The 19,453-nt window shown below is 49.6% G+C and overlaps 1 protein-coding gene and 2 long non-coding RNA genes across 3 annotated transcripts in view; 1 reads left to right on the top strand and 2 right to left on the bottom strand.

The window, feature by feature from the left end:
- Positions 1–19,453, bottom strand: part of LOC135367076 (uncharacterized) — a 146,385-nt gene that overhangs the window by 15,482 nt on the left and 111,450 nt on the right. The window lies entirely within an intron of this gene.
- LOC135367070 (uncharacterized) lies at positions 4,806–5,578 on the bottom strand. The gene is made up of 2 exons (XR_010414349.1): positions 5,468–5,578; positions 4,806–4,986 (listed from the first exon to the last, which is right to left on the bottom strand). It is a non-coding gene; the product is annotated as an uncharacterized LOC135367070 (long non-coding RNA).
- Positions 17,161–17,989, top strand: LOC135367065 (uncharacterized). Its single transcript, XM_064600164.1, has 2 exons — positions 17,161–17,852; positions 17,913–17,989. Exons 1-2 carry the CDS (start codon positions 17,243–17,245, stop codon positions 17,963–17,965), a joined length of 663 nt encoding a protein of 220 aa, XP_064456234.1. The 5' UTR covers positions 17,161–17,242; the 3' UTR covers positions 17,966–17,989.

The following is a 19,453-nucleotide window of genomic DNA, read 5'->3' as shown; positions in this document are numbered from 1 at the left end:
CAGAAGCGGATTGTTTTTATTTGCTTTCATTTATTTATTTGGATTTTTTGAAGCTGGGTAGCGACAAAATTCGTTTCTTTTTCTTTTTAAAAAAAATTACAACGCTAGAGCGATATTTCAGTTCCCAGAGTTAAGAGATCTTGACGTCACCTTTCCGATGAAAGTTTCCGCATTCCGATTTGTCTCGTAGTTCAGCCACAAAACTTATGCAAAGTTCACATAGAAAAGGGGGGGTGGTATGTCCTCTTGACCTTTTCTCGTCTGAGAAAATTACCGAGTTGTAAAGCGTAAAATACAGGAAAGCTCAACGCAGGGGCGGATCCAGGGGGGGGCCCTGGGCCCCCCCCCCCCCGGACATACCTCTACCCCCCCCTTCCGGCAGATTTTCCTGCCGCACGCTTCGTTTTCCGCACACGCCGCACGGTGGCGTTCCTCTACAGCTTGCTAAGCTTCGCAACATGTAGATCATAAATAAAGTTCTGGTGTGAAATGAAAGCGCAGCAGCTCGCCGTTTTACATGGCGACCCCTCCCCCCGTCTTTTCTCTTTTTTTTAGTGACCCCCGCCCCCCGAGGATCTTCCCTGGATCCGCCCCTGGCTCAACGTGACTACATTTGTCTCATACCCATTGCCAATCTGAACATCTCTATAGTATTTTGTCCATCCCGTCCCCTGCTTCTTCTGACAACACTGGAGATGTAGTGTTGAATCTCTCCAGCGCCCCGTTAAACCAATCGAAAATATACGTTCTGTCCAAGGGACCTAGCTTTGTCCCTACGAGTTTGATAGACGAGTTTGAAGTTCTTAATGATGTGCAATATCAGTACACGGTCATCGCGGTACATAAGCATCTCGTTACACGGGCATCCCGGTACAAGCCATGCGCTGGACGCAGCGCGCATGTGTTGCACCCGTCGAGTTTGTAAGCGAGGGTTAAAACCTTTGCGGAATAAATTATCTTACCAAGGTGGTATTGTTGTCAAGTTGTATACTTGTATAGACTAGGTCCAAGTTGGTCTTCTTTTTCTTCTTCTCTCTTCTTTCCTTTTTTTTTTTTTTTTGCAATAGCAAGCCGACGTCCGTCTGGCTGACCTTTCCTTCCTTTTTTCCTTAATAAACATATCCCCCCCCAGTTACAGTTACACCTGAAATCTCATTGAGTTGCTTCAATTACTAGTACTTCCGGTTACTCATGCACAAGATGACCACACGTAAAACTTTCGAACACAGTATATCAAACGTAGCACTTATTGAACACAAGCTTGTGAAACAACCCACATACTTACAATGCTGATAATACCCAGTGACACGCTACAGAATTTCACGCCGGAGCACGCGGAAATGATGCTTGTTTCCTACGGTCTTCATGCTTTCAATAAGAAGACGTGTGCACGGTGCTTGTAGTTCAACTCAAAGTAAAGACTGCATTGCGATCAGAGCGGTTTGTGGACGCCAAAATCTCTATATTTATTTTCCTATTTCTCGCTCTTTCTCTCTCTCTCGCAGGCTGTGGGAATCTTTGCAGTGTAAATGGAGGATGACTTCAGAAGTTGATAAGTAATAATAATAATTGGGTGTTTACGTCGCGAGACAACTGAGTTGATAAGTGAATAAGTAAATAAAAATGGATATGTCGTGGGCTACGTAAGTGGATATGGCGGATATGTCGTTTGGGCTACGCAAGTGGCACGCCGGAGGCGTAGGAGATGCTGTCAGCACGGCCGGCTGCGGACTGTTGGGTGACCTTGAATCTTCCTCGAAACTACGGAGACAAGGAATCATCGTAGGGGTCGCGTTGCGGTTATCGGGCCGGCCGCGCTGTTGTCTTCCTAAATTGTATGAGTGTTACGCGTTCTTGCCCTTTTATTTCCTCTTTCTTATCCTGGTCTTGTGTGGTCTGCTTCGCTTTCTGCTTCCTGTTTTAACTCCCTCGGAAATAACAGGTGCCTTCATGTGTATCTGTGTTTTCTTTTTCTTTTGTTGTCTGGGCTCATCCACCAATTTCAGGATCACTCATAATGCTTTTTGTGGCAATGGCCAATATACCTGACGGGGCAGCACCCTTGGTTATCTGGTTGTTGGGACCTGGTGTAGCCGTGCGGAGCAGGTATTGCTCGACAAAGTGCAAACAGATACAGTTAGCAGACAGAACTAGGAAGCAAGCATACGTCCGACGTGACAGGTGACGACGACCAGCTCGGGTGGTGTAACGGTTACGACGATCGCCTTCCCCGCCGAGCCTGGGAGTTGACACGGGAGAGAATCCTCGCAGGTCTTCACTGGGGCTTCCAGTAGACTTTCCAGACGAATGTCGACACAGTTCCCCATGAAGTCGGCCCAGGCCGCATACTAACTCCAGCTATCCTCTCTCCATTAGTGCACGGCACTCATAGCCGTAGTTGCTTCGCGGTGCTAACACGGAATTTCAAAATGAAATTACGAATGTCCTGCTGTACGAATGAAAATGCTGAATGACCTTTCCATGCTGGGTTCTGCTTTTTCAGCCTAGTTACTGCATTTCTACAACATTCTTCAAACCAGTCCCACAGGTCTGAACCAGAATCGTATTTTAAGCGCTTAAGTACAAGACCATGTCCACAATAACACAAAGAAAAAAGAGAAAGAAAAAAATCGCGCTTGAACATTCATTGATTAGTTACGAACACGAAAGTATAACTCCGTGGAATGCCCTTTTGCGGGGGCCTTTTCTCCGGGGACCTTTTTGCTGGGGACGTTTTCTCCGGGGGCGTTTTCTCCGGGGGCGTTTTCTCCGGGGACCTTTTTTCCGGGGTCCTTTTCTCCGGTTCCCGTGCTCAACAGTAGTGCCTAAATCCAATGCGGAAAAGCGGAACATGCAGCGACCCGGCGAAGCTGGACTGAAGCAGGATTCTCATGGGGAGAGCCGCTTCCGAACAGATAATTTCTTTAAATACGTAGAATGCAAATGAGGAACAGACGATGGAATATGATGATGTGCGCTCTACTGTCCGCGAAGGCGGATACTGTGTGATGAGCTTTCCCGTATCAGCAAGAGGCCGCTCAATTTAGCTGCATGCACTGGCCCCGTTTGCAATGATTCCGTTTACGTCTGGCGTCCAGTACTTCAGTTCTTCGTTAGTTGACCTCAAAAACTCCACCGTCAATCCCAGTGGTCCTTAAAGACTTGATGTGCAGATATTTTGTAACGACTGTAGATATGGCGTACAATTTCTTGTAGTTTCAACTCTGTAATGTCTCCCATATCTCCGAAGACGACCATGTCTATGACATATCGAAATGCAGCGATAATGGAATCGTTTCGAGGCCCTTCTTTTTCAAAGCATTGTGTTATCACATCCTTCCATGACTTATACCTCTGTCACAGGGCAAACTGAATATCATTCCGAGCGAATGGCAGTCGCAATGTCCTTCGTTTGTATTGCATCGAGCTACACGGAGAAACAGAATTTCATTTCGCAAATGATAACTCTCGATAATTAAGACACCAGGGCCGAATATATGAAGCATTACACGGGTACATTCGTTATATTTTTATTTTTCTTGAAAGTAGGGAAACATTAGGTAATTTCACAAAATCGTTGCGTTTTCAACGGCACTTAGTTGGCTTAGTGTCACAAACAAAGGCGAGTAACAAGCCTATCTGTACCGCACTTGGCAACATGGCGAGTGGGAACGAGGGTAGTTCTCCAAAAAACAAGCCTTCATTCCTTCCTTCCTTCGTGTCAAAAAATATCAAATTAGTGCTAAAATATTGGAGTGCAAATTTTCATTCGTCTTTCATTTCTTCAAATGGTTTATCGGAGTTCTTTTTGCTAACTCTCTACTGCGAGGGCGCGCAGTCGGTGCGAGAGAGAAAAGAAAAGCCAGAGGGTTCCACGAACTCATTCGCTGGGCGAATATCATTCGCATGTATTGCCATTTGGTCTCACCGTGTGTCACGAAATGAATGTCAGTCAGTGCAAATGTCATTCGCTCAGAATGACATTCAATTTGCCGTGTGGCAGGGCTATTATGGTATCGTGTGCAAAATCCGTCCATCTCTTCGACGAAGTCTCCTTTGTAGAGTAATTGTTTGTTCTGTTTTCCATTATGTTTCTACACTTTATTAAAGCATACCAGTGCTCATTTTATTGGTTAAAATTTGTGATGGTTCGACTCCTGAATCATTCAAATTTATATTCTGTATCAAGCTTAGAATTTAATTAAAATCCCGCCCGTGTCGTGCTTGTAAGAACACCCGTGAGAATTATGCAAGCTGATTTTAAAAAATGTGTCATCTAAGAAAAAATGCATGCTTTCAATGATTCTGTGTCCGAGACCCTGCGAGAATCCTCCCCTCCCTGCGAGTAGGACTACCCTGCGGGCGTAACCTTGACAGGATAGGGAAAGTCTATGATCGTTCGGCTAGAAAGCACCCCCTCTCAGTTTCTTGTGTGCGTTTTTTTATCCCTCTACTTGGTCCTCGCTTGCTTAGAAACGCCATGTCCCTGTTGTGAAAAAAAAAATAATTCTTATTATTGGCTTGTCTTTGTTTCAGGTGTTCACTCGAATGACATTGATAAAAAATAGTGATCATGAGTAGTAGTTACTGGACACAGACTGTCCGCAACGCTACAAGACTTCTGGACACGTTTAATTAGCAATTAGAGCTAATTGGGACCCCCCCACATTAATCAGGACCCTCCAGGGAGTCATCACACTAATTGGGGAGCATCTAGGACGTGTCCAGACCACCCTGTGCGTTGCGGACAATCTGTGTCCATACAAATAAAAAAATAGGTAGAAAATAAAATAAAAAGATGGAAATAGAGTGGAGAGAAACAATTTATTCGAAAATCAACGATGCCGCGGCGAAGAACCCGCTCCGCAACACCCGAGTGACCAGCGCCCGCCATGTTGCTTGTTGACGACTGGTAGTTGCAGAGATCGACGACAGGTGGCCACTTAGTTGCAAGGCATCACACCAGATGGCGCCACTATCATAGCTCTAGACGAGAAAGACAGACAACAAGATACTAGCGACAGGTAAAAATGGCAGCACTGCTGAACAAGTCTAGACATGCGAGAGAAAAGGTCTAACCGCTACTGCTAAAACAGCACGGAGAAAACAGTACACATCGGGGAAAAAGGCTTACGGGGACGATCGCTTAGGCCTAACCACAACACTACGCAGCTAACACAAGGCGGGAACCACAGATCGCTAAACATGCGTCAACAGGCTTGCTCACCGCAAAACAAGACTAAACATACGAGGAAAAAGGCTTACGGGGGGGGGGGGGGCGATCGCCTAGGCCTAACCTCAACACTACGCAGCTAACACAAGGCAGGAACCACACATCGCTAAACATGCGTCAACAGGCTTGGACACCGCAAAACAAGTCTAAACATGCGAGAAAAGGCTTAGCACGAGCGCGGTCACCGCTAAACACGGCAAACATACGAGAAAAGGAGCGCGTCAAATCACTCACCTTTTCCCCCGCGGCAACTTCCAGGCAGAAACTGAGCGAGCGCGGAGAACACACGTCTGCTCTCTACGAGAGCCAGCCAGAAACTGAGCGAGCGCGCGGAGCGCACGTCCGTCTTCCGCGACGGTCCGAGAGAAACTGAGTGAGGCGACCGGCGCTTGCGCGCGCCCTCTGCTCCACCCGTCCGCGCATGCGCGCGCGCGCTCCTAGCGCCCTCTGCGCCGGCCGCGGGTGTTTTCGGTTTCGGCTCTCTGCTGCGCGCGCGCGCGCGCTCCTAGCGCGACGGGTGGCTTCTGAGTTTCACTTTCGTTTCTTTGCGCGCGCGTTTATCTGTATAAAGGCAGCGCGCACCGCGCTCGCGTCATCATTCTGACCGATACGTGGAAAACGCCATGTGTGGTTTATTCTCCTGCGCTTCTCGTCGTCGCAAGGAAAAGACAAAAAACGAAGAACTTCGCGAATTTATACGCGGCATCGTGGAGGAAGCCTTTCAAGTCCACCGTCTGGAATGGTTGCAAGCACGTCAAGAAATGTGTCAGGACAAGATGAAGACGCTCGACCGCATCTTAGCGGCGGACAGACTGGCGAAAAAGAAGTCCAACTTTAGCCTGGACAATCTGTATTGGGAACGCAGTTCCGATGTAGAGGACGACGACGAGGATGTGTAAATAAAAGCGATGCATTTCTCTTCGAGTCTCAGTCTCTTCTTTTTCTTCGTGCAACGTGTACGCACGCAACATGTCTTCCCCCGAACCTTTTCGTTTCCGTCATCCCTTTCGCTGTATCTTAAGCGGCCCCTCCATGTGCGGCAAATCTACTTTCGTTGCTAACGTGTTGAGGAACCTGAACGACGTGGTAGACAAGCCTCCGTCACAAATATTCTACGTGCAGAAATATGCTTCGCCGAGCATGCAGGACGAATTCGGGGACTCCGTAAAATTTACCAAGGAGCTACCGCGAGAGTGGGACACGTCGCGCGCTACGCTGATCGTCGTCGACGATCACATGACCGACGCCGGTTCCTTGAAGGAGGTGACCGATCTTTTCATTCGGGGTTCTCACCACGCCAACGCGTCGATCTTCTTACTCGTTCAAAACATCTTTTTCGACAGTAGCCATTTTAGAACAATATCCTACAACGCCAGTTACGTCGTCCTGTGGCGCACCGTGCGCAGCGTGCACCAGATGGAACATTTCGGCCAACAGCTATTTGGCAGAAAAAGATTGGAGTATTTTCTGGACGCATATAAACAAGCGATGTCGTCGCCCCACGCATATTTACTCGTGGATCTTCACAACTATACGCACGAGGATCACAGGTTGCGTAGCAATATCTTTCCGGAGAACGTCAATATATCTACGCTCCGAAATGAATCTCCGCCCTCACCTCACTTTACTCAAAGTACTCTCCACTCTACCCCCTCCACGCCGCCGCGACGTCTTGAGACGTTCGTCCTCGTCCGACATGAAACACCTCTCCGAAATTTGCCTCAATGTATTGAACGGAAAGGTGGCTCTAGCTCCAGATACGTTCGCGCGTTTGAAGAAGCACAAACGCTTTTTACGACGGCTCGCCTACAAAAAGATTCACAAGAATCCGCAACGTTTGAAGCGCTATCTGTCTCAGCAGCGAGGACAGGGCGTTCTTTCGTCGGTGGTTCCTCTCCTGCTTTCCGCCGTGTTGAACCTTTTCGCCAATGGCCAAGAGAATTGAAGTGACCACCTCCTCCATCGGAAACATTCTTTCCTCGAAGGAGAGTGACGACGTCAAAGTGAAACTCATACTGCAAGCACTGTATCGCATACTCAAGCAGTACGGATTTGACCCCTACGACAATAAAAACAAGGCGTCCGACGCTACAAATGACTTTGACTATTCGCTCCTCTCTCCAGAGGTGGACGAAGAGGAAGCGGAAAGGGTCGTCTCGGAATTAAAGAAGGTTCTTTCCTGGGATCGCGAGGGTTGTGTCTCCGTGTCGGGCAAGCCCATCAGACACTCCTCCGTTTACGAACTCGTCAATTATTTGTTGCAACGTAAGACGGGAAAGAAACCTTCCTGGTTCCCCAAAGTCTCGAAACTATTGCGTCTGATTTCTCTACCCAAATCTCGCGAGCCTCAACAGCAGCAGCAGCAGGCCTCCATTGCGTGGACGACTTATGGAGGGATATGAGAAACCAGAGGGTGGTTTGGGGGGTGTGGAACGCTATAGAAAAGCGCATCACTTGAGCAAAAAGAAGGCTCTCGCCATTCTCAGAAAGCTGGATGCCTACACGCTCCACCATCCGGTCAGAAGAAAGTTTAATAGGAGACGCATCATCGCGCTCAAGATCAACGACGTGTGGCAAATGGATCTCGCCGATTTTTCAAAATACAAGAGATTCAACGGTGGCTACCGCTACATTCTCGTGGCAATCGATTCCCTCTCCCGCTTTCTGCGCACCCTCCCGCTAAAGACGAAGCGCCCCGCCGAAATGAAAAGGGCCATGATAAGACTTTTTCGGGGAGGTAACGTACCTACACGCATCTTTTGCGACAGAGGCGGGGAATTCTACAACAAGACCGTCAAGGAGTATCTCTCACGAAAGAAGGTACACATGTATTCTACCTTCTCTCCAGTAATCAAAGCATCGCAGGCAGAACGCGTCATACGCACTTTACGCGACAGAATATTCCGTTATTTTAGAGTAACGGGAAAATACCACTTCGTTTCCGCGCTTCCCAAGATCGTGCGCGACTACAACACCACCAAACACAGGACTTTGGGCATCAGCCCGTCCGAAGTCACGCCCGAAAACGAATTGGAGCTGTTCAATAAGATAAATGGGAAGCCCGTCGTACCCTCCGTGAAAAAGAAGCTCAAACTGGGGGATAAAGTGAGGGTCCTACTTCACAGAAAAGGTTTTCATAAGAGCTCGGAAGGGAGTTGGTCGCCTCAGATTTTCACCGTCTCCCGCCTGAGAGACACCTCTCCTCCCGTCGTACACCTGGAAGATTACCGGGGTAAGGAAGTGGACGGATCTTTCTACCCGGAGGAGGTACTCGTCGTAACCCGAGACGCCAATCAGCCTTGGCCAGTAACGAAAGTGCTGAGAAAGAAGCAAGTGAACGGTCAGAGCTTCTCCTTGGTTCGCTGGTTCGGTTACGACAAAGAACACGACAGTTGGGTTCCGAGCAGCGACGTGGTCAAGATTGGGAAATGATGTCAGACATCTACGTCCACCTGCTCTCGAACGCCAGCATGGATAAGTTTCCCTCGAATAAACTCAACGCCTTCACGGTAGCTTTCGATAGTCCGCTTCAGCTCTCGAATCGGTATAAAGTCGGTCTGATGGATCTCAGCATAAGTAACGATTTTTTAAATATCGGGTACGAAAGGCAAGATGCGAAAATCGAGGTTTCTTTCGAGGACACGGTGGAAGCCGGCAGAACTTTTCGTGTCACCTCGGATCTCGAGAGGGATTTGGGAAAAGCCCTTTCGGAATTCAACGTTTCTTTCGCGTACAATAAATCGCGATACGACTTCGTCTTACCCGTGGACGTGAAAGCCGTGGAATTGGACCCTCGGCTCGCGCAAGCGCTCGACGCCTCGCTAGCGTCCCGCGAAGCAGGTCGTGCGGTGAAACCCCCCAAATTGAGCGAACGCGAAGCCACCTCCATCTTATTGGAGCACGCCGCACCCGTCGCTTTCGGCGACGTCACTCTGAATTCGGAAACCACGTCCCTACGGAACACACTCAACAAGTATTTCCAGACGCACAAGCTGGACGCCTCGCTAGAATTCGCGGATAACGTCTACTCTCTGAAAACACCGAAAGGGTTGCACGTACCGGAACCCTTTGTCAAGCTGCTACATCTCACACCCGTCGAGGGACACGAAGAAACGCTACGCGTCTCTCTCCCCGTAGCGCGTCAATTTTCTTTCACGATCAAGACGAAAATTCCTCGATCTTTGCAAGTACATGTGCCTCCCGGCTATTATGCGACGCCGCAAGCACTTCTAAATGCGATTAACCAGCGCGTAGGCGAACGCGCGCGCTTCAGCTTCGACGGAACCGAACAGAAATGTAAAATTCGGCTTTCCGAGGGCACCTCCACCCTAAGACTTTCCGAGTACCTGGCCGTGCTTTTGGGCTTCGAATCGCGTACCGTGTTCACGGGGATGAGGATGCCACGAGCTCCGTCGAGGTACTCCTGGAACCCCCGTTTCACAACATAATCGTGTACACGGATATCGTGGAACCCACGTACGTGGGGAGCGGGAAAAAACCGATATTAAAAATACTACCCTTTTATTACGAGAAAGACAAGCACGTCGTCACCTACACGTTAGATAACATCCAGTATTTTAACCTGTCTCAATTCGAAATTCCCTCAGTGACGATCGTTCTCGCGGACGAAACGGGAAGACGTTTGCCGTTGCGGTCCAAAGGCAGAACCAATCTAACGTTGCATTTCAAATATGTACCGTAATTCCCCCAAAATAATTCCCGTGTACACGGGACCCCTTTTCCAACGAGGGGGCGGTGTGTTGAGCAACATATCCAAGTTTATCGTTCCCATCTGGCAGCAAATAAAACCGATCGCCAAGAGAACGTTGAAGCGCTTGGCGCGGAATTTGGCCGATGGCGAAGGAATATCGCGCGCAGTAAAAAAGACGGCCATAGCAACGGGGAGAGACGTGCTGGATTCCATGGAGGGCTCTGGAAACAACAATGGGAAGAAACGCCGCAAACGACAACAAAAGGCGCCGACACACGACGCACCTGCAGATATCTTTGGTACGCCGTGAAGGTCACACATCCGCTGCGCGCGCTCCGTCATGACGTCAACGAAAGGAAAAATACAGACGCCGATCTGTCTAACGAGTGATGTGATGATATTCGAACCCCCTTCCATTCAATACGGCGTGGAAGATACTTCGTACCAACTTTTTTATCCGGTCAACGGAGTAAATAATTCCGTGATCGAGTTTTGTATTCAAAATTTGCAAAGGGCACACTTGGATCTCTACGGCAGTTTCGTGTCTTTGACCGTGCGCATTGTTCGCGACGACGGGGAAGAAATGGACGAGAAAGATGTCGTTTTCCCAATAAACCACCTGTTGAGCGGCATGTTTAAGACGGTCACCGTTTATGCGAACAACAAGCTCGTCAGTTCCAACGAGTTGTACGCCTACAGGAGTATTTTGGACGTCGTGCTTCATTCCACGCCCATGGCTCAAGAAACAGTGCACGCGGCTGGACTTTATGTCGAGGACGACGAACATTTAAAGGACGATTACGACGTCTCGTCTCGCGGTCCGAAACAACGTTACGAAGCGACGAAGGGTGGAAAATACTTTAACCTGGTCGGTCAGATCAATACCGACCTGTTTCAACAGCCGCGCCTGATGGTACCTGCCGTCGAAATTCGCGTCGTTTTCCTATTAAACAACGACGAATTTAAACTCGTATCGGTCCCCAAAGACAAGAAAACGTACAATTACGAGGTGGACATTAAAGAAATGACGTTACACTTGAAAAAGGTGACGCTGGCACCTTCCCTATTTTTGGAATACGAGCGGCGGCTTCAGACCACGCCGGCCATCTACGTGTTACGCGGATTGGAAACCAAGGTGCGGAGCTTGAGTGCCGGGAGCTTGGACGCTCACTTTGAAAACGTTTACCCCGAAAGGGTACCTTCCAAATTATGCGTCGCCCTGCTCGCCACGTCCGACTTTCTCGGCGACATCCAATCGAACCCCTACAAATTCCGTCATTACGACCTGTCTCATTCGATGCTCTCCGTGGACGGCCAGCAAGTGCGAGCCGAGTACGACTTTCAGAACGACCTCGTCAAAATTCCCTACTTTAACTTCTTGCAAGAACTGGGAGAGAAACATTTCAAGTATAGCTACGAGCGATTTAAAACGAACGGGTTCCTTCTCTACTTCAACTTGGACGTGGACAAGTGTTCTTCTCCTTCGCATTTGAACGAGTGGCGAAAAGGAAACGTTCGCCTGCAATTACGCTTCGCTAAAGCCCTTCCACACGCGGTCACCGTCCTCTTGATTTCCGAGTGTCCCAAGCTCATGTACGTCGACAAGGACCGTACGGTCACCTTCCCATAAGAAAAGATGTACGAGAGCGACATCTTGGAACTCGTGTCCCTGAACCCCCTCGCTTCCTCCATGCTGAGAGGCATTTGCGCTTCCGACGAAGCCTTCGTTTTACGCAAGCCCGGCTATTTAATCATCAATACGGAAGAGCGAAGAAGGCGCGGGCAGCACTGGGTGCTCTACCTGAAAAACTACGACGGGTCTGCCGTGTTTTTCGACAGCTACGGACTTCCCCCCATCGAAGCAAACCTTCGAAGGACTTTACCTGTAGTGGACGAGTATAACGACAAGTGTATTCAATCGCCTTTTTCGCCTTACTGCGGGCTTTTTTGTATCTACGTAGCCACGCGCATGTCGAAACGCTACAGCTTGAAAAGTTGTGTATCCATGTTTTCCTGTAACCTCGAAGAGAATGACGAAACAATAAAACGTCTCCTCGTGAGCGAACTCGTTTCGTAAAAAATAGACTATTTATTTTTTCACGACATACACAAGACCCTTGCGAGACGATCTTCCAACGTGCTGACCCGACGCTCCGCCGTCGTCGCCGGTCTGCACCGTGACGTCGAGGGATGTGTGGAGAAGCCAGTAGCGACGGACGATAGGTCGGTTGAAACCCGCGTTGATGAGACACGGGTCGACTGTCTCTCCTCGTCTATACTTTTCCAACAGCTCGAGCTTGTAATCTACGAAACGCTTCATTTTCTTTGCAATCTTCCCACTGACGGTGAACAGACGTAAGGGTATCGTCTTGAGAATCGAGCGAAAGTCTCCCTCGCAGCTATCGCCGTGAATATAATCGCGTAATCGCAGCAAGTCCCGATACATTCGCGTTTGCACAAAGGTGGCAAACCTCTGCTCGGGCGTCATCATGACTGAGACGGAATGAGAGTAGACAACCTTTTTTTATTTCTCGTTACACATGAATTAGGCTCCAGCTTTGGTTTCGTAGCCGGGAAGGCAGCCCAAATACGGACGAAGGCTCGAGTCTAACCAATGGCTGGGGTTTCTCGACCAGAGTCCACCGCAGCGACAGGTAGTCAGTTGATCGCCGATTCGCAAAAAGAAGGTCTTTGGAGGAGGCTTGAAGGTTAGGACCAGGGGTAGATCTCCCGTCAGTAGCCATTCGTAATCTGCAACGAAAGGAGTGTGAGAAACGCGTGTTTTTTTAACTCAAACACACACGTACAATCTTCTTCAGTCACAGAGTGACACTGATGGTCCATCTTCTCCATCTTCCTTCAATAGTCGAAGTCCTTCGCAACGTACGTCGAACGGTACCGTCCGACAGCCGAGAAACGGGCGAATCAATCGGTCCGTCCAATGCTTTTGCTCTGAAAAAAATGTGAACGGTTATAGAACGTATTAAAAAAATAACGAGGAAGCGTACCTTTGGACCACAATCCACCGCAATTGGTGCAGAAGAAGCGGGCGCTGCCAATCTCCCGAAATATGTGAGGCGGGAAAAAACCGACTTCACGCGCAGCAAAAGTGTTGTACACTGGAAACGAAACTCTTCAAACATTTCGACGATGATGATGACGTCATGGGTATTACTTACGAGGATCTACCAAGCTGATCATGATGGAATGACGATCGAACGTTCGCTTCGACATTTATAGTAAAGCTTTGCCTCTCACTCTCTATGACGTCATTGAACGTGTTTGGCATGTTAAGACGTGTTTGAACATGTTTGGACATGGGCGGCGAAGTCGCCCCTGGACACACTCGTTCCTCTCACCCTCTCTATGACGTCATTGAACGTGTCTGAACATGTTTGGACGTGTTTAGACACAGGCGTCGAAGTCGTCCCTGGACACACTACTTCCTCTCTCTATGACGTCATTGAACGTGTTTGAACATGTTTGAACGTGTTTGAACATGTTGTGACGTGTGTAGACACGAACCCCGCAATACGAAAAACGTCACGCAGTACGAATTAGATTGGTGGTTAGTGTGTCGCGCCCAGTGTAGAAGGATCCTGGGTTCGAATCCCACTCTGGGTCTTCTTGTCGTCATGTACAAGTCGTCCCAGAGTGTTAGCTAGAAATTAGTGTAATGTTTTATTCAACGTCGATGACATCATTGTCATATGCGACATCGCAAAAAGGCGCGAAAGACGGAAGGCGGGGTGGTCAAAGTACAGACGACACCGTCGCAATGCGAGGAGGAGGAGAGCGGTGTAGCGACTATAAAAGGTGCGCTGGTTCTACGACGATTGACAGGAAGCCCACGAGGGGCATCCATCCACGACACGAGGCGTTTCGTGGAGCAAAATGTAAGTTGACCGTCTCTGCTGTGAGAGTGTATTCTATGCATGACATTGTTTTTCAGGAACCAATAGCCGCTGTCACCGCATGACACTGAACACAGGGACTCATCCCATCCTCTCTCATCATCAATCTCAAGCGTTCCTCAACTGAAGGGAAAAGTGAGCATTGTTTCGTGAGAGGAAATCTCGTACTGATTTTGTTTGACCGCAGTGCCGCGCTGTCTCGTATGTCAGTACGACCCCATCGATGCCATGCTCGTGGCCGTAGAAAGAGAGCACGAAGCTAGAATAGAGAATCTCGGTAATAGCCCAGTCGTCCTTTCAGATGACGACGACGACAGAGTCAGTAGTCCGCCTTTCGTAATACCTGAAACGGACGACGACGACGAACCCCTAGATGGACATGACAATGCAGACGAATTGCTCATGTGGGAAGGGGATCAGTCGTATGCAGATTTCATTCCTCTGTCTGGTAGGGTTCGAGATGAATCACCAGATGCAAGCCCAGAATTTCGAAACGAAGCTGAGCCTGTCCAGGGTCGTAGAATCGTTGAATTGAGAGAGCACGTCGTAGAGAATCATCCCTCCGTCACGGAGAGACGATTCCTTCCTTTTTTTGTCACAGATGAGGCATTTGACGGAACGGCTACTAGGTACACGCTTCTCTGTTCCCCGCACGACGACAACGTCGACGATTTGCGACTCTATCTACCGAGCATAGCTCCAGTAATCACGCGCGTCCTCGAAGCTTATCCCATGCCTTTCAAATTTTGTCTGTGCTCGAAGGCGCTCATGGTTAAGGACGGAGCCGACGGGTTGACTTCGCATCTCCTTCACGTGAACCTTCACATGAGAGTCGTTCATAACCGCCAAGAAATCGAAGGCGCGATAAATGCTGCTATCGCAGAATCCTCGCAACGCGTTGAAAACTATGCGAGAGAAGGGTCTGGTTTCACCTCGAATGACGTCCAATGTGTCGACTTAAAACTAACGCGCTTAAAACCGAAGCGGATTGGGTGCACGGTCGAGCTTCCCGAAATGTTGAAAAGAAAAACAAGGACTCTCACAAACGTCAAACTCCCTCCGAATCACGAAAACGAGTGTTTCAAGTATAGCGTGCTTGCGCTCTTACATCCTTTGAGGAACAAACCAAACGATTATGCCAGATACCGCAAATACATGAATCCTTCGAATCCGGAGACGCGCGTAACGTACTGGCCACCCTGCTTCCCAGTCACTTACGAAGACATTGCCCTGTGGGAGAGAAAAAACAAAATCTCCGTGTACATCTACGTGTTCGACGAGCAGACGAGTTCGATATCTACCGGACGGGTTCCCTCTACGCTCTATAAGGATAAAGTCCACCTGCTCGAGGTTAGGGAGCATTTCTATGGGATCCGAAAATTTAGCACTTTCATGGGACGAAGTGACTACTTTTATTGCGAGAAATGCACGTCCGGTTACGGAACGAGAGAGGCATTGCAGCAACACGAACGTCTGTGTCGAGACGTAAACGAAGTGATTCTCGAAATGCCAAAAGCGGGGGAGTGTGTCTCCTTCAACAAGATACAGTACATGCATCCCTATCCCTATTTCGCGGTGTTGGACACGGAGAGCGTTTTGGAAAAGGACGCGCTCGTGAAGGACGCCTCGAGTGTGCACAGGATGAGCTCGTACTGCATCGTTGTAGTGAGAAGTTGGGACGGAAAAATACTAGGCCTAGATGGCTATTTGGGACCCAACGCGGCAGAGAAATGCTTGCTCTCGCTCAAGCGATTTAGCGATCAAATCGATAGGTTGAACAGTTGTCCCGCGCCGTTGGTCATGAGTATGGAAGACCACTTTCGACACGCGAGCGCTACACACTGCGAATTTTGTGGAATCGAATTTAACCGACATACGCGGAAGGTATCGCATCACGACCACACCCGCTTCGTAGAGCCCGGTTCTTCGAATTTTGTCGCGACGCTGTGTGATACGTGTAACCTTACGTGTCGTAACACCAAAGAACTCGTCGTGTGCGTGCACAACCTGCAGTACGATTTGAGCTCCCTTCTCCGCCACATGCACGTTCTAAATCTGGGCGAGCCGTGGATCTTAGCTTCGAGCTCGGAAAAGATAAGAGGGTTCAACATTGGCGATCTCCATTTCCGCGATACCACGCAGTTTTTCAACCTCTCCTTGTCGAACCTGGTGGAAACCCTGCTCGCCAGCGGTGGTGAAAGCGCGTTTCATTGTACCCGTCAAATGTATGGTGACCGTTTCCGACGCCTCCTCAGGAAGGGCATTTACCCGTACACCTTCGTCGACAGTTTCGAAGCGTACAATTTGCCCGCACTACCGCCAAAGGAAGCTTTCAAAAGTGACCTGAACGACCAAGAGATCACGGACGAGGACTATCAGTACGCCCTCGAGATTTTCGAATTGTTCGAATGTAAGAACCTCGGCGGTTACACGCGTCTCTACGTCACGCTCGACGCCTGTCAGCTCTGCGACGTCGTACTGTATTTCAGGAAGATTGCGCTAGAGACGGATAGGTTAGATATCCTACGCACAGTGTCCCTCGCCAGTTACGCGTGGAGCAGCGCTCTGAAGCTCACCAAAGTCAAACTCGAGCTCATGAGCGATCGCGAGATGTACGAAACGATCGAGAAGGGAATCAGGGGAGGCATTTGTAACAGCTTCCACAGATACTGTCGGGCTAATCACGAGGGGTGTGACGATTACGATCCCCAGCAAGAAAAGACTTTTATCCAGTACCTCGACGTGAACAGTTTGTACCCGTACGCGATGACTTTCCATCTCCCGACAGGTGGTTTTGAGTGGGTGGATCCTTCGAGGTGGAGCGAGATCGATTTTCTCAACATTCCTCACGATTCGGAAGTGGGTTACGTCTACGTAGTAGACTTGTCATATCCCGAAGAACTGCACGCACTCACCAGGGATTTTCCCCTGGCACCCGAACACAGGTGTGTGAACGAGAACGAACTCTCCCCCTACCAGCGACACTTGAAAGACGCGTTAGCGCTGAACGCCCCTCCCACAAAGAAACTCTTGCTGACGTGCTACGACAAAGAACGCTACGTCGTTCACTATGCATTGCTCGCACTGTACGTGAGGTTGGGCATGAAAATAAAACGTGTTCACAGCATCCTCTCGTTCCGCCAAGACAACTTTTTGCGAACCTTCGTGCAGAGAAACGTCGCGTTGAGGAATGCCGCGACCACGAAATTCGAGCGACTTCTGTACAAAACCATGTCGAACAGCACGTTCGGTAAGTCGATACAAAATGTGAGGCGGATGAAAAAGTATGCCCTAGCCTACGACAAAGAAAGCGCGCTCCGAAAAGCTAGCTCCGTCGACAGTCAGCATTTTCACATTCTGAGTGATAAGTGCATCTTGTACGAGATGAAGCAACGCCGCATCAAATGCACGCACCCCCTTTACGTGGGCTTTGCCATTCTTGAAATATCCAAAGTCCGAATGTACAGCTTCATCTACGAGTCGCTCTTTTCTCGCTTGACATGTCCAGTGCAATTGATCTATAGCGACACGGACAGCATAATTTTTTCTCTCACGTGTGAAAGCCTGGAAGAGCAGCTGATGAAGATTGAGAGTGAGTTAGATCTGTCTTCCTATCCGCCGGACCACCCACTTTTCAACGACGAGCACGCGAACCAGATGGGGTACTTCAAAGACGAGACGGGGGGCGGAGTTATTCAGGAAGTCGTAGCCATCCGAGCGAAAATGTACAGCATTCTCTTGGCTGGGACACACAAACAGATCGCGAGAGCGAAAGGAGTTAAGAAAGACGTGGTGAGGAAACATTTATTGCACGAAGTGTACCGAGATTCTCTGTTCAATGAAAAGGCGGTCTCTCAGAAGCAGTGCACCATCCAGAGTATAAAGCAAACGATGTACACCATTTCGAGACTCAAGAAGAGCTTGGTCCCCTACGACGACAAGCGCTATCTCGTGGATGCCGTACACTCCTTCCCTTATGGGAGCTGCGAATACGGTAAGCTTTCCTAGTGTTTTGACGCGTATCGCATTACGATAGTACTCCCTCTTTGTGCAGCACCGGAAAACCCGGAAGAGAGCCCGAGACCGTCGACGTCAGGCATCGAGTAACCGTGGAACAAAGAGCTGCACGCGCATGTAATCGAGAATAAAAGTTCTAGTCGAGACATGCTTCTCTCTCTCTCTCTCGCAGACAGGAGAAGCACGGGTCGTTGTGGCAGTGTGGTAGCGGAATGGGTGTACGAAAAGAATGACCATTCCGTCATCGCGCTGGTACCGTGACCCGCGCAATGACGACGCTGCGATGAAGATTCCCCTTTTCTGGCGCGTCTGATCTCACGAACGCAGCATTACGAGATGATCAGACAAGGGAGGGAGGGTGCTGGCATCTATTGACCAAATCTTTTGTTTCTATTCAATACACATGTTTCAGTGAAAGAACACACAGAGTCTCGTCAAAGTTATTCGGACTGTTTAATGCGTTGCATGTCAATAACCAAGCGGTATTTCAATAAATCAATGACAAGGTTGGCGATGTAGACTGCTTGCAAATGTCGCTGCTTCCGCAGGGCGTGCTTAATATGAGCGATGGCACGAGCGAGAAGGTCCACGATGTCTGCAGCGATGTAGTTGAATTCTGCGTTGGCCAAGCTCACAAATTCGTTCATCAGTCCCAGGGGTCCGTCAGGAACCGTTATGCAGACGTTCTTGTAACGGGCGTAGATCCGACGCACCATCTCCTGCAGCGGCCCCGGCGAGATCTCTCCTATATTGCCAAAGCCTACCATGTCTATCACGTAGCGAAAAGCAGTGATGACGAGCTCGTTGCGGGGACTTTCGCCGTTGAAACATTCCTTCTCCACTTCTTCCCAAGAAGCGTGGGTGCGGGAACAATTTTGTAAAGAGTGCTAGCTGAACATCTTCACGTAGTGATGACGCGAGCGCGGTGCGCGCTGCCTTTATAGAGATAAACGCGCGCGCGCGCAGCAGAGAGCCGAAACCGAAAACACCCGCGGCCGGCGCAGAGGGCGCTAGGAGCGCGCGCGCGCGCATGAGCGGACGGGTGGAGCAGAGCCGCAGCCGCAGCCGCAGACGCGCGCATCGCCTCACTCAGTTTCTCTCGGACCGTCGCGGAAGACGGACGTGCGCTCCGCGCGCTCGCTCAGTTTCTGGTTGGCTCTCGTAGAGAGCAGACGTGTGTTCTCCGCGCTCGCTCAGTTTCTGCCTGGAAGTTGCCGCGGGGGAAAAGGTGAGTGATTTGACGCGCTCCTTTTCTCGTATGTTTGCCGTGTTTAGCGGTGACCGCGCTCGTGCTAAGCCTTTTCTCGCATGTTTAGACTTGTTTTGCGGTGTCCAAGCCTGTTGACGCATGTTTAGCGATGTGTGGTTCCCGCCTTGTGTTAGCTGCGTAGTGTTGAGGTTAGGCCTAAGCGATCGCCCCCCCGTAAGCCTTTTTCCTCGTATGTTTAGTCTTGTTTTGCGGTGAGCAAGCCTGTTGACGCATGTTTAGCGATCTGTGGTTCCCGCCTTGTGTTAGCTGCGTAGTGTTGTGGTTAGGCCTAAGCGATCGTCCCCGTAAGCCTTTTTCCCCGATGTGTA

The sequence above is a fragment of the Ornithodoros turicata genome, chromosome 1 (assembly GCF_037126465.1).
Source record: "Ornithodoros turicata isolate Travis chromosome 1, ASM3712646v1, whole genome shotgun sequence".
Classification (NCBI taxonomy): domain Eukaryota; kingdom Metazoa; phylum Arthropoda; class Arachnida; order Ixodida; family Argasidae; genus Ornithodoros; species Ornithodoros turicata.
This window is presented reverse-complemented; position numbering and strand designations above follow the sequence as displayed.

Coding starts and splice junctions, on each gene's coding strand:
- LOC135367065 (XM_064600164.1), top strand. CDS start 17,243: ATGAAGCAACGCCGCATCAAATGCACGCACCCCCTTTACGTGGGCTTT. Junction 17,853..17,912: donor TTATGGGAGCTGCGAATACG/GTAAGCTTTCCT, acceptor CTCTTTGTGCAG/CACCGGAAAACCCGGAAGAG.